This window comes from Podarcis raffonei, chromosome 14 (genome assembly GCF_027172205.1).
Source record: "Podarcis raffonei isolate rPodRaf1 chromosome 14, rPodRaf1.pri, whole genome shotgun sequence".
NCBI classification, from domain to species: domain Eukaryota; kingdom Metazoa; phylum Chordata; class Lepidosauria; order Squamata; family Lacertidae; genus Podarcis; species Podarcis raffonei.
This window is the reverse complement of record NC_070615.1, coordinates 10,462,340-10,477,048: the sequence shown is the minus strand read 5'-3', so window position 1 is coordinate 10,477,048 and position 14,709 is coordinate 10,462,340. Positions and strand designations below refer to the sequence as shown.

Sequence of the window (14,709 nt, the reverse complement as noted above, 5' to 3'; positions counted from 1 at the left end):
TTGTAGTGGAAATCAAAGCCAATCCATGCCCCTAATAAATACAAAATTGCTCTCATGCCCTCCTGTTTTCTTAAGTGTATTCAGAAATCCTTAATTCTGGGAACTAAGTCCAGCTAAAACACATCAAAGTGATGCAGGAAGTACTACTAGAAACTGAACAGCAGAAACTACCGCATTTCTTGCCAGCATGGCTTACAATATAGAAATTCTTTGTCATCATACTGATGTGTACAGTTTTCTCAAGGTAGCCAAAACATTTGATACAACAATCCTTATTCAGAAAAGCAGGAACAATATTTTGGGGAGTTCTGAAACAAGATGGCTGGTACCATTATAACATCTTATCTGACTTCTGATGGTTTCTGCATGAGTTCTGAAAGATGGCTGAAACAATTGAATAAAGGCAGAAATATACAATGTCACTGACATCACTGAAAATTGATCACACACAAAGAATTTGGGTGTTGTGAGAATTTTTTGGGATATTGGAAGGGGGTGGGATAAATGGCCAAAGCCAGAACTGCCCAACACTTCAGGGAAGAATGTAAATTTCCTACGACTCAGCTCTATTCTGATCAGCAGCAGAATAAGGCAGTGCAATACATTCTTTCTGTTGGGAAAACCCTATGTACAAGCTTCCCTCCCCTCAGGCACTGAGAGCAAGACAAGAACGACAATAATTGGAGATTGGCAGGTCACTTCTGGGACAGCTTAGCAATGAGTTCCTTCCATTCTTCTCTCTTGCCTGTTATGTAGGAGGGAGTAAGGAGCTGAAGCACTGGCTCCTGCTGTCCCCGGAAAAATTCCTGACACAGAGCTTCTGTGTTACAGATTACGTACATCCCACAGTCATAGCTATTCTGCTGGGCAGGGGCCTTCTCCTCTACAAAGGCAACTTTGCCTTTCTTGCCGAGAAAGACCTCCAAATTCCCTGCTACCCGTCTGGCATGGGCAGAGTTGCTCCTGGTGTGGGAATCATAGTGAGCAAAGCGGTTTTTGTCTTGGAAGTAAACTAGTAGGCTCCAGTGTGTGCCGCCAGCAGCCTGGCTGGAGTTGTCGTTGATGGCCAGGAACACTATTTTCTTGTGGAGGAGGTTCAAAGGCTCAAGAAATAGGGCCAGCTCCTCTTGGCTGCTTGTGCACTTGATGAACTGAGCCACCTCGGGGCCAATGAAGCACACTTGATCGGAGAAGTCTTGGAACTGGTCGCTGGCAAAGTACTCAAAGGCAAACCCGATGATGTGGTCGTTGAGCCAGCAGGGAGGATCCAGCAACAAGACATCTGATTGTCTCAGCAAACTGTCCATGTAACTTAGGACAACAGGGTCCATTCTATCCAGGCAGACTCACGGCAGCCAGAGAAATACCAACACCTAAAATAATCAAGGGTGAAAAGAACAGATTACTATTAAAATAGGTTGGGCTCTCCTCGTTGCTGATGATGACCAACACAGTCATGGAAATGTGCCAGTTAACTTGCTGAGGGTCTTATTAGCCTCCCTACGTGATTATGATCGCCACCAAACTCCCCCCCCCAAGTTTACTGGCACATGCAGAAGAGGAAGAAACAGCATTTAGTCTCCCTGAGGTAGGGAAAAGGTAAGAAACAGTGGGAGAAGAATCCTTTCATGCTCAAACCTGAGCATAGGTGAGGGAAGATCCTGTTCCTCTCTCAAATTCTGGGAGCTTGCTGGAGAGCTTGAGGGTACTGTACTGGAGTACAGAGAAGGAACAAACAGCAGAAGACTCTGCTGTTTCTTGCCTTCTCTAAACTTCTGCTTAAGTGGGACTGGATATGTGCTGTTAGACATCCTTCTTATTAAAAGACCAGGGATTCTTTCCCTAACCATCATTTTTGTGGATGCTTGTAACTGATAAACATAAACAGGAGAACCAATTTGTTCTGCTACAACCAAAATAAAAGGGACAGGTTCACCTACAGCTGCCATATTTCAGCCTAATCTAACTTGCAGGGTTGTAGTGAGGATAGAAAAGGACATGTATATCACTTAAGGCTCTTTGGAGGAAAGGAGGAATATAAACTTAAATAAAATATATACCAGAATAACAGACCAAAGAAACAAGCCTAAGTATTGCAAATAAGGCCATGTAAAACTATGTAGGGGCACGGGTGGCGCTGTGATCTAAACCACTGAGCCTCTTGGGCTTGCCAATTGGAAGGTCAGCGGTTCAAATTCCCGCGACGGGGTGAGCTCCCGTTGCTCAGTCCCTGCTCCTGCCAACCTAGCAGTTTGAAAGCACGTCAAAGTGCAAGTAGATAAATAGGTACTGCTCCGGCGGGAAGGTAAACGGCGTTTCTGTGCGCTGCTCTGGTTTCACCAGAAGCAGCTTAGTCATGCTAGCCACATGACCCAGAAAAAGTGTCTGCAGAAGCAGACAAACGCCGGTTCTCTCGGCCTTTAAAGCGAGATGAGCGCCATAACCCCAGAGTCGTTCACAACTGGACTTAACTGTCAGGGGTCCTTTACCTTTACTGAACTATGTAAGGTACCACAATACACCACTATAAACAGTAACAACCTATTACAGTCCACGGGAGGGGATGAGGTGCAGCTTCTATTTTTAAGCCAATACTAGAATCTGCAAGGCTGTATATGTTTTGTGCCTAGTACCAGAGACACTACCTGTACACTTCCTCTAGATGGACAAAAAGGCAAAAGCAGGGGAAAAGTCACAGGTATCAAACCACTTTAAAGTAAGTAGTTTTATGGCATAATTTACCAGCTAGATCTGAAGTAAGATATGATATAGTTGATGACACACTGATTCAAATACCAAAGCTTGCTTAAATGATCTACTTAGTCGATCATTAAGATGGCTCCTTTAAATATCCAAAATTATTTTTAAAACACAAGAGGACAGCCCATGGCACTATAGAATACACCCTAGCAAGTGATGGACTTATGATGCATGGTTTATTTAAAAACAATTCCAGAGAACTTTCCGCCTTTCTTCTAACAAACCCACTAGGCAGCAGGAGAGAAAAATTCCACAACCGCCTTCTCTTCTATTCAATAGACTTTTTCAAGATTTGCCTTCAGGCTGCAACTAGACATTATGCCAGGCATGGGGCTGCTGCTGAAAATGACAGCCCCATGCAGAGTCTTCTCTCAAGAACATTTATGCACTCTTGCAGATACCTTTCCTCCATTTCTTCAGTTCCTGCCAAAGCTGCCAGTTGTGTGGTTCAGGAATGAGGAAATGGTGGCATGCTGCCATGTGTAAATGTACCAAAGGAGTGCAGGACACATGGCTGCAGTTTTTAGCAACTGTCCTGTATCCAGTATAACTTATAGTTCCGTATTAACTGTGGCATCCAACATGCCCACGCTGCTTCTCTAAAGTGAACTGTCTTTCCAGATAAACTGGAAGGGATTCTGGAGTGCTCTTGTTATGAGGAAGGCTGGCAAGAGTGCAATAGGAAGTGAAAGCAGAAGCCAGGTAGGAAACAATAATCTGATATGCAGGGTGCTCCATGACAGGTGGTCTAACATCAACTGAACTTGAGAGCATATTTTTAATTACCAGTACTAATCAGCCCCAGATTAGCCCTGAAATCAAAGACTTGTAGAGTTCAACAGGGCTTACTGGTAAAATTAATGTAGCCGTGAAATTATTTGAGGCTTCATGTTCTGTAAATATCAATTCTTTATCACCCAGGAGCTGGTCCAGCCTTCTGAAAGCACAGCCTGCACACTGCAAACATTGTCCCTCTGGCATGACTCAGTGCAAACCAGAGAGCACCCACCCAATTCAGCAGGAATGAAATCAAATGGTTTATTTACTCATCAGGAAGGAAGTGGGACGCTTCTAACTGCAGTATAAATGATTATGGGACAAAGAAAAGTCAAATTTACCCACTACTTCTTCAGATGAACCAGTGAACCTTGTCAAGCTTTGTTAGGTCAAAAATTAAGCAATATCCTTTTAAGATCTGAACAAGGAAACTAAAGTGATATACATGAAACATACTGGAAGCATATACCAGTGGGAGGGAAGATCTCTAGGGAACCAGATTTTTTTTTTACTCTTTTAAGTGTCTAGAATTTTCCACATTTGTCAAAATGAAATGTCTTACCAACCAATGCACAAGGCACTGATCATTCCAGTTGAGCGTTATCAAACATAATAATAAAAGATAAGGGGAGCAGTTACAGTTACCTAACACAACTTGTCACTCAGCCAGCTCTATTCTTAATCATCCTTGAGATTCAAAATAAGAAAAAAGGCAGGGCTGGTTCTGATGTTTATGGAATCATCCTTTGGCTGCAAAAACATATTTTAATACATGTGAGTAATCCTCAGAGTTTGCTAGCAGATAATACTGGAAACTACTGCTGGAGTCCTGAACTGCTGTGCCTTATGGAATCGTACACAAGGCTATCTATTCTCAATTCCTCCCTCCCAACCACTTGAAAATTGTGGAGGATCTTGGTGGATTACTCAATCATCTTTCTTAATGCTGAGTGTATATATTCACAGGTGAAAAACAACCCAAAGCAATCTCAGAGAAGGGGTGCTGACCTCACTGTCCTTTAACTCTCTTTGCAGGTGGGGATATGGGCTCCACTGCAAGCCCAAGTACCAGGTGGGTTAAAGGTCTCAGGCAGATGGCTGAGAGTTAATCCTCCAAAATTCCTCTTGTGCCTCTCCGCAGGAGCTCTTAGACCAACTTGATCGCCCTGTGGCTGTGTGCAGCTACTCAAAAACATCAGCAGAAACCCCGTTGCACCCTTAGCCACCAGGGATTCCATAGGTGGTTCAAATCACGTGACTTCATTTAACGCTGGGGTTTAGTACTGACCAGTGGGAAGATAGGGCCAAGGCAAGGAATAGCTAATGTGTTCAGATGCTGGCTAACTTATTGACATCTAGCTGTCGTCCCTGCCCCCTCCATTCCTGCAGACCACCTGAGTGGAGCTTGAGAACCCCTGTTCTAAAGAAAGATGAACAAACAACCAATTTCACAAAAGAGGTTGTTTCCTAATTGCAGCCATAAGTGCAACTTTCAAGACAAGCTTTCAGTTTTCAAAATCCTTAGTTCTTATTCTCCACGAGACCAGGCATTTTGCACTAGGAGAGGATCCCTTAATTCTACCACAGCCTGATTTTTGAACAAAATACTTCAGGAATATCTAATGGCAATGGTAGAGTACTTAAAGTCTAAAAAGTGATAGGATACAAAACCTTACCATTAATCCAAGATGTGACATTGTTATTATTACTTTCATTATAAATAAGATGTGAGATGCCTGCTTGCCACTACATACCAATGAAAGATAAACTACACACATTTTTAGAAGCATTATCAATGCTATGTGCGTCTTGGCTGTGAAAATTGATGAGGGACACTGAGCAATGTGTGACGATCCAGAAATAGAAATATGAAAGCAATTAAGTCTTCCATGGATGCAAATATGTTGTTTTGGACCAGGCCCCAAGAAATAATTATCAACCTTACCAGTCTTCACAATTAAATAATCTACCATTTTCCAAGATGATTTGAAAGGGAATGTCTGGCATTGAATCCTAGAAGATTATGATTACAATCTCTTCTTATGTATGAGTAACCTTGAAATGCCATTATAATCTATTCCTGTGTCAAGTGTGGTGAAGAAGTCAAGTCAAGGAAGTTATTAGAGGCAAGAAGACTTCCTTCAGAAAATGGAAATCTTCCCCAAATAATAAGAATAATTGAACTACAAACATTCACCCACAAAAAGGTTAGCAGGTAATTAAGGATACAAAAATAGAATTTGATGAATATATTGCTAAGATCATTAAGACCAACAATAAAAATTAGTTAAATACAACAGAAGCAGGAAACACTCTGGTGAGGTGGTTAGACTGCTGGACAAAAAGGAATTTAAAAGTTGTGCTGAAGTAGAATAAAGACATTGAAGAAAACCTGAATGAATTATTTGCCCCTGCCCTACATCTTGTGGAGGATGAAGGGCACATACCTGTACCTGAACTGACTTTTTGCAGGACGCGAGGCTGAAGAACTGAGGCAAATAGTGACGACAAAATACATGAACTTCTAAACCTTATTGACAAATTAAAAATTAATAAGAATCACTCCTGGGATTTTGTCTTTTAACACTTGCTTATAAATGACTTAGAATTAGGGATGATCAGTAATGTAGCCAAGTTTGCTGACAACAGAATTTTAAAAATAAAAAGAGATTGCAGATTGCCCCTAAAGGATCTTTCCAATTTGGATGAATAGGCAATAACATGGCAAATATGTTTCAATATAAAGTTAAGTGTAAAATGATACATATTGGGTCAAAAAGCTCCAATTTCACATACATGCTGATGGAGTCTGAGCTAGTGATGACTGGCCAGGAAAGGGATCTTGGTCATGTGGAGAGTCCAAAGAAAAAAATGCACCAGTGTGCAGCAGATATGAAAAAGGTTAATTCCAGGCTAGGGATTATTATGAAATGAAGAAAAAAACAAACTGCCAATATTGTAATGCAATACAACTACGTCTCAGAAAAGGATATTGTAGATCTGGGAAAGATGCAGAAAAAGGCAACCAAGATAAAATGGGAGGTGGAGCAATTCCCATATGAGGAAATGAATATTTTGGGGGTTTTAGGTCAGAAGAAAGGTGCGAAAGGAGGAAAGATGTTAGAGATGTGAAATTATGCATGGTATGGAAAATGTAGATAGTTCTTCTCTGTCTCATGGTAGGAGATTCAGGTCAGATGGAAGGAAACCATTTAGAGGTTTTCTTACAATCAAGTGTTATGTACATTTTGTTAAAGAAAAACAAGTACTACTTCACACGGCACATAGTTAACCTATAGAATTTGCCACCACAAGATATGCTGATGGCCAATGGCCACAAACTTCAAAATTTAACCACCAGGCCTTGCACAGCTACAGAATTAGTCTGCATTCTGTTCTTTGCTTAAACACCTGCAAACTCATGTTTACAGCAATGCAGTAGCTTTTCAGTTTTCTCCCAGAGCACATAACTGGCAGTCTTTTGCATACATTTGTTCCCAAAAGCAAAGAAGCACTGCTCGTTCTATTAGCTGTTACTTGAAACCTCTTGACAGTGACTCACCATATAAATCCCACATCTAAAGAAAATCCTTGTTAAACACCAACTCAGTTTCCTGGGAGATGTGACAAAGCATATGGTATATGCTATAGAACGGAGAGGAAATGGAGCCTACAATTAGCAAGGGGGAAAGCATGCCAGGGGCTTTTTTAGGCCCAGCAAGTTTCCCACATGATGGCAAGGTAGAAATGTAATTGTTGATACCCAAAATTGAGCCTGAAACCTTCTCCAAATAAATCTTAGTCTCAAACACTGAGCTGTGGCCTCTTTCCTAACAGGTAGCTCTTACAATACTTCTGAAAGATGCTCAGGCCACACTCCCTCAGAAAACACAAGTTGATAGTCTGAGGGTGTTAGTAGGTCTACCTTTGTCTTTGGAGACTAAAGTATATTCTGTGGCAAGAAGTACCTTCATAAGTTGGGTTGAAAACACCAGTCATGGCCCACGGGGACAAGAGACAGCCTGGCCACAGTTAGCCATACTTTGGTAGCATCTCATTTGGACTACCATAATGAGCTGCCCTTGAAGACTGCTCAGAGACTGCAGATGGTTGAACATGCTATGGCTAGATTGCTAAGTAGGGCCAACAGAATGGAACATCTCTCTCCAGTTTCAAAATGATGATATTTGCTCCCAGTCTGTTTCCGTGAACAATCTAAAGTGCTGGCTTTAACCTTTTCCAGAGATGTAATTATATTTGTTGGTTGCAGCAACAAAAAGGAAAAAATAAATATTGTGACACCTCAAAGATTTAACAGATTTTATTACAGCATATGCTTTTAAGGACTAAAAGCCACAAGACTCTTTGAGGTTCAAACCTATCCCAACTCTGTAAGTTAAGATGGGTGGTGAATGCAGAAATGACACCAGAGGAAGAAAAGCTCTGTTTTTCAGGGCTCTTTTTCAAATTTTGTATATAATACCATAACTACCAAGGGAATATGGCCCAACTCAGCAGAGCTTACTTCTGGATGTAACACAACCCTATAGGTGGTTGCTCAGATTAGTCTGTCACAGAAAAATACAAACCAAAAGTATTGTGTCACTTAAAGATTAAAATATTTATTATGGTACAAGTTTATACCACAACAAACTATTAACATGAAAAATGGGTGCTTCTCTCCTCTTCAATCCCGCTGCTTGTTTATTGTTAAAAAACAAAACAAAACAAAACCATGAGTTCTGGCACCTTAAAAGGCCAATAGATTTATTGTGGCCTGTCAAGAGCATTTATATGCCATAAGAAGCTAATATCTAAGGACGTGATGCTAGTTATATGTCCTAGACAGCAATGTGTAAGATTGCATTGCTAATTTCATAAGTGGGCCAACTTGATTATATGTTTTTACTTCCATCTTTTTGTGCATTGCGAAATGCAATTATGTGCCATAATGTGTGACTTTCTTTAATGTCTCCTAAGCATGGCTTCTTAGGTTAGCTTCAGTTTATTTAAGAAATGTACTGAGTTGCAAGAGGTGCAGAAAATAACCAAAAATATATAGGGGCTGGAGCACCTCCCCTATTAGGAACAAGCACGATGTTTGGGGCCTTTTTCTATAGAAAAAAAATGCAAATACGGAAGGACATAAAAAATTACACAAATCACTGCCACTAGAGGTAATTAAACAAATTAATGAAGGGAATAAGTTTGTCAAGAGCTACTAATGATAGCTATACAGAAGCTCCATTGTTTGGGAATGCAACCAGGAGAGGGCTATGCTTTTCTGCACATGCAAAAAATGGTCCTGTTTAGATAAGCCTACCAAGATGCTTAGAAAGTTGAGATAATTTTAAATCTGTTTCAGCATTTTAACTTTTGTATGCTCTAAAGCAGGGTTATGAAGTTTCTTGATTTTACTGCTTTATCTTTTGCAAACCGCTCTGGAGGTTGAGTCAAGCGGCCTTTGACTGGATCTGGTACAGCGATTCCTAGGTACATGGCCTGCACCAAAGCTAAAGTATCGCAGCAGCAGCAGCAACTAGGTAACATCACCACCACAAAATCCAATTGAAATGCAGACTGGCTGCGGCTACTTATGCACTGATATCTACGTAATGAACATTAAAAACACAGTTTCGTTATTGGCGGACATGAATCTATTCATGCAGGTTTCTGGAATGATTAAGTCAAACTTTATTTCATTTTGGAAACCAGCATCCTGGAGGCCAGGGGATCAAGTTCTGGCAGCGAAAGGCCACCCCCCCCCGCCCGGCTGAGCGGAGGCTGCGACCACCGACCACGGTCCCTGACACCGAGGGACGGAGGGAAGCGCTGCCCAGAGGCCGGCGGGGGGAGGGGACCCTCGCGACCCACCGCCGACCAGCTCTATCTCTATCGTCCTCCTCCTCCACAATATTCTACCCCAGAGGCAGGATAACTCCACACGCGGCGGCGCCGCCGTCGCTCCCCACTGACACACCTCACGGAGGAAGAAGACCTTACCTGGCGCCGGCCTCATTCTCCTCACGACGCTCTCGCGGTGGCTGCGGGCGGCCGTAAAGCGCAGCGGGCTTAGCAACCCAAGGGCTGTCAAACAGGAAAGCAACTTCCCCTTCCCTTTCCTCCCCGCGCTCCCTTTCCGCGCGGTAGTGGCAAAAGGAAAGGGGAGCTCATTAACATACGGGACCAATGTTCCCCAGACTGTGGTGGTGAGGGGGGAGTGGGAGGCGCAGCTGCTCCGGCTGTTGTCGCCCGCGCGCCCCCTCCCTCCCTCGCCCGCCTTTGAGGTGCGTGGGCGGGGCTTAGCGTGCGGGTTGGGCTGGGGCGCGGCTGTGGGGAGGGAGAACGAGCCTCGCTCGCTCGTGCGCGCGCGCGACTTGGGCGTGTTCTCCTCACAGCTCGGCGGAGGAGGGGGCCCGAGAGAGAGCGAAGGGCGGGGATTGATGAGGGAAGACGAGGCGTGATTGGAGAGGCGGGCTTTGCGCGTGCCTTCGTGTGTGTCTGTGTGTGTGCGCGCGAGGGAGGGAGCGGGCGGGGGGCAGAGGAGCGAGGCGAAGCGGCGTCTCCCTCACAGAGCGGCGGAGGGTGGGGGGCGAGGGAAGGGAGGCTGAGGAGCGCGGACGCGAGGCGGCAGCAGCAGCAGCAGGAGGAGGCGGAGACTGCGGCGCGGCGGTGCTGGCGGTCGTCGTCGTCGTCTTCGTCTTCCCCTCCCCGCCTCTCGCAGCCCGTGAGGGGGCACGATAAGCGGAGGGATGCGGCGGCCCCGCCCGACCCACAGGTGAGGCGCCTTCCTCTCATTCCCCGGAGTCCCCGGGCTCCCAATCCTGCCGGGTTGGCGGCTCTTCCTTCCTTCCTTCTGCTCCTCTCAGTGCAGCCGGTTATGAGGCGGCGGGGGGCGACGCGGCACCGCGAACGGAGCCCTTCTCAGCCGGGCTTCCTTTCCCCTCACGGTCTCCGGTCGCCGCCTCGGCACCTGCGGCTGTGCTAGGCGGCCGCCTCTGCCGCCCCGATGCCTCCTGCTTCCTTCGTAACCTGACGGGCGGGAAGAGAGGAAATGGTTGGGGGGGGGGACCTAGTCCTAATCCTAATTCTAATCCTGACGGAGCGGGTGGCTGGGCAGGTTTCTAGTCCCTTGCGTCCTAAGCGGGGTGGGAGGGAGCTGCGGGATGTTCATTCATTCCAGGGCTTCGGTAGCCTTCCTTCTCCCTCTGCCTTCCGGCTTTGCTGGTTTTGTCCACCGTCAGGGGCTCCCGGGTTCCTCTGCATGTTTCTTACGAAATTTATTTAAAAGATTCCTCCCCCAGCCCCCCTTCTAGATATTACCTTTTCCCCCCCTTTGGAAACTGCTTGCAAGGTCATGGAGCCTTCTGCTTCGCTACCCACCCCCATCCCTGCGGTGTGGATGTAGTATGAGATCATCCATTTTTGGAACCCTGCTACAGTGTCTTGTATTTCTGGCACTGTTGGGGAAAAAAATGATGGTTGCTGTTGCACTGCATGTGTCTGGGGCTGAAATCTGGGCTACAGCTGCTCCATTGTGATCCAAATGAAAAGATTCCTGGCCAGGCTGGCTGATAAAAGAAAAACCAAAAACACTTTCTCCCTCTCCTACACGATATAGAGGGTCTTTTGCCTGCATCTCTTAAATTTCAGAATTCTCCACTTCCTTACGACTTTGTCAGTGAAAACTTTTGTACAGTATTTCAGTTTTTTTTCCTTTTATTATTTGCAGCTGTGTGTACTCGATAACAAAGCAACCTTTTCTTATACTTCAGTGTAATAGCAGGATTTCTGGAAGTAGCTATGACTCTTAGTTTAGTCTGTGGGTTTGCTGTGCAGTTAGAACACTGCAGTATGGAGACAAATCAGTACATTCTGTCACATCACTGCTAAGTAGTGTTGGACTGAAACATCACTGTAAGCTATAAAGGATGCACAGAATTTGTTGTGGCTATGTTTTCCTCAAGGGTATTTTCAACATGACTCTGCAGTGTGGATAGCATTGTATATAGAGCTTTTGGACTTAAATGTAAAAATCCTTTAAAATGAAGCATCAAGTGTGAAAAGGTTTATATCCTGGGTTAGCCAGTGTTTGTTTTACTCTTTCAGTAATGACAAGCCATGCAATCCCCACTCTTTCTTGTGTCATGTTGTGCTTTTTTTCTAAGCCTTCTTAAAAGCAGGCTTTAGTGACTGGGTGTTTGGCAGCAGCATCAACAGAAAATTGGCTCAAAGCCGCCCACCCCAGCCCACCCCAACCATTTCAGCAAGCTTCCCTTTTAATACACAAACACACACATTTCAGTCTGTGCACTCCACTGCTCTTGTACGTAGTGTATTATGTCTCCTGACCCTTTCTCCCTAAAAAACCCTTGATCAATTTTCTGCAGAAATGAAATTAACAAAGCTCCCTTTTAGAGGAGGAAAAATGGTTATACAGCAGTGTAGGAGAATGAATGTATTACTCTAAGGAACTTGCATGTGAGTCCTGCAAGGGTGAAAATGTAGCTCAGGATCACTTTGCAGGATGGTGTGGATTTTTTTTTTAGAGGAAGGGACCACAGCTTTTCTAAGTTAAGCTCTTCTAAATCCATTCGAATTTGTGGAATTACTAAACAAGCATTTGACTTTCTTCCATCAATACCAACAGAATCGAAAAGTTATTAACTTTGGGTGGATTATGTTTAGCATTGTTAAGCATGCAAGTCCATAAATAATCCAGAAAGTACAAGCCTTCCATGGTAACATGCTATGGAAACAAGACCAAATAAATTATTTTGCTATTTGTCCTCAGATGTTGAAAATTTGTATAAACTAGAAATTGTCAGGCTCCTTAAAATGACTAGTCATGCTGAATGGCTTGCACACATTAAGCAAGATTTTTATACTTTTCTTTATCCAAACAGCTGGCCACCATGTGGTATCACAAACTGCTTTCTACAGTTCTCTCAATTCAGCCAGGCTTTCTTATGTGACATTGGCAATGAGGTAGGAGACTGTTGTTGAGAAACACAACTTGAAAGCCCCTTTGAGTACATAGAATTAGATGCACTTTGCTTTGGATCCTAGTCTCAGTTTTGTTGATTAGGAAAATTACCCAAGACTTACATAACAGGTCTGTACCGGCTGCATTTAATATTAAAGAGAGCCACATATAATTATGTACTGCTAGTATCTAGCAATGTATGTTTTACATAAATTTTATGTGATTTAGTTATCATGATGCAAAAATAAAAAACATACTTATTTTCATTCATTATATTTTCAACACAGCTGTTGAAAGTCCTTCAAATCAAATAAATACCTGCCTGTATAACTCCCCCAGTCCTTGCAGTAGCTCTGCTTTAGTAGATACTATTGAAAATGTTAGCTATAAATTGATACCAAACCTACTGAACTCAGACAAAAGCTTTGTTAATTTTTAAATAAAGACAACCTATATTCCATTTATGAAAGGTGAGGTTATAGAATTACATGGCAAGTTGTAGGAATCAGAAAAGGTAGATACGTTTTAAATGTGTACTTATTAGTATAATAAGCACAGAGTTACAAGCAAGCAGTTAATATGAACTGTTCACGGTTCAGGTATTTGATGCTACAATCAACTGAAAGAAGTTTCTCTGTTCCTTTCATATGAATTTAATAACTGTATACCATACAGTGTTTTTGTATATGCCTGCTAAAGATAATAAAATGTGTAAATGAAACTTAGAATCATAGAATCATAGAGTTAGAAGAGACCACAAGGGCCATCAAGTCCAACCCCCTGCCAAGCAGGAAACACCATCAGAGCAACTTAATCAGCTGTGCAGTATACTAACCACAGCGACCATGTCACTAACAAGCACCACAGTGCATGAGAGCATCTGGTGTAAGTTGTTTGGTTTTCATTTAATGTTGTTCATCACCTAAAAATAGAAAAAAACTAAAGAAAGATAAGTTTGTCAACTGTATCTCCTTTACATGTGGCCAAAAGTCTTTATTCGCTTTATAGTTTGCGATGTCATACTTCACTGTTTAAAATCAAATTTGAGCATGGTTTGAGAAATATTTGCTGATATTTTGAAAATTATATATAGTAAGGTTTGTATTCATATAATTGTTTGAACTGTTTGGCTTTAGAAAAGCTTGAAAGCATTAGTTGATATCCAGCTAAGTCATACCTGGAATAGACTCATCAGGATCGATGGACTTAAGTAATTTAAGTTCCCTGATTTCAGTGTATCTTCTCCATGAATCAGCTGAATATCACCTTGTGTTTCAGTAGATCTAGTAGTTTTTTCATGAAGTTATGCTTAGGAGGGTAACTTAGTATATTACTGTGGCTGTCTGATTAAAATGTTGCAGTTTTTTTATGACTTTATCATGAGAATTCATATTGATAATTCATATATATTTATGGAGTTTTGCTAATGTCTGCTCTTACAGTGTTATAGTATGGCAGCAACTTTAGGGAAAGTTGTGAAAGAATACACATAGCAGCTAAAAATATTTACTTAAAAGGAAGTTGAGTGCTTTGTTTCATCTCTTGCTTTGACTAATGATAGTCACCCATCAAGTTGTTATTACACAACTAGACTTTAGTATCATTTTATCTTTGCTTCAGTTTTTACAAGAAATCTTAAGGATAGAAAGTGACTTTTTGCTTCCCCGCCAAAGTTTATGTAATGGGGATTCTATACATATGTAATATTCTCATATACGGAGCACTGAGGCTGAGGTGCCAGATAGTAGACGTGTACATCTTTATAAAGGGTCACAAAAGGTGCTTTGTCCTTAAAGATGAAAAGTTTTATTTATGCTTAACTTCCAGTTGTGTCTTACCGTAAGTTGGTATTTAGTGTTAATATGAATGTAAGAAGATCCCTGCTACGTCAGATCAAAGGCCTATCTAGTCTAGTATTTTGTTCTCATGGTGGCCAACCAGATGCCTATGGGAAGTCCACAAGCTGAGTACAACAGCGTTCTGCACACTTGTGAATCATAGCAACTGGTGTTCAGAAGCATAGTTCCTCTGACAGTATCACCACCATGTCCAGTAGCCATTGATAGTCTAATAAGGCATGAATTTGTCCCAAATCTATTTTAAAATCCAAGTTGGAGGCTGTTAATACATCTTATGGCAGTGACCTCTATAGCTTAACATTGTGCTGTGTAGAGAAATACTGTACC

General features: G+C 42.7%; 2 protein-coding genes across 7 annotated transcripts in view; one reads left to right on the top strand and one right to left on the bottom strand.

Annotated features, from left to right (window-relative positions):
* Positions 1-587: 587 nt before the first annotated feature.
* Positions 588-9,932, bottom strand: SENP8 (SUMO peptidase family member, NEDD8 specific). Its single transcript, XM_053364324.1, has 2 exons — positions 9,541-9,932; positions 588-1,373 (listed from the first exon to the last, which is right to left on the bottom strand). Exon 2 carries the CDS (start codon positions 1,329-1,331, stop codon positions 696-698), a length of 636 nt encoding a protein of 211 aa, XP_053220299.1. The 5' UTR covers positions 1,332-1,373; positions 9,541-9,932; the 3' UTR covers positions 588-695.
* Positions 9,933-10,107: 175 nt separating this feature from the next.
* MYO9A (myosin IXA) overlaps positions 10,108-14,709 on the top strand; it is a 183,915-nt gene continuing 179,313 nt past the window's right edge. For 3 of the 6 annotated variants that reach the window (XM_053364310.1, XM_053364308.1, XM_053364311.1), the window contains exon 1: positions 10,110-10,315. The gene's annotated coding sequence lies outside the window, so the exon portion shown is untranslated. Of the gene's footprint in view, positions 10,316-12,443; positions 12,526-14,709 lie in introns of all 6 variants that reach the window. The other 3 variants (XM_053364309.1, XM_053364312.1, XM_053364314.1) reach the window with 3 other exon arrangements.

Bases quoted from the DNA above. Each gene is read 5' to 3' on its own strand.
- SENP8 (XM_053364324.1), bottom strand. From the start codon at position 1,331: ATGGACCCTGTTGTCCTAAGTTACATGGACAGTTTGCTGAGACAATCA.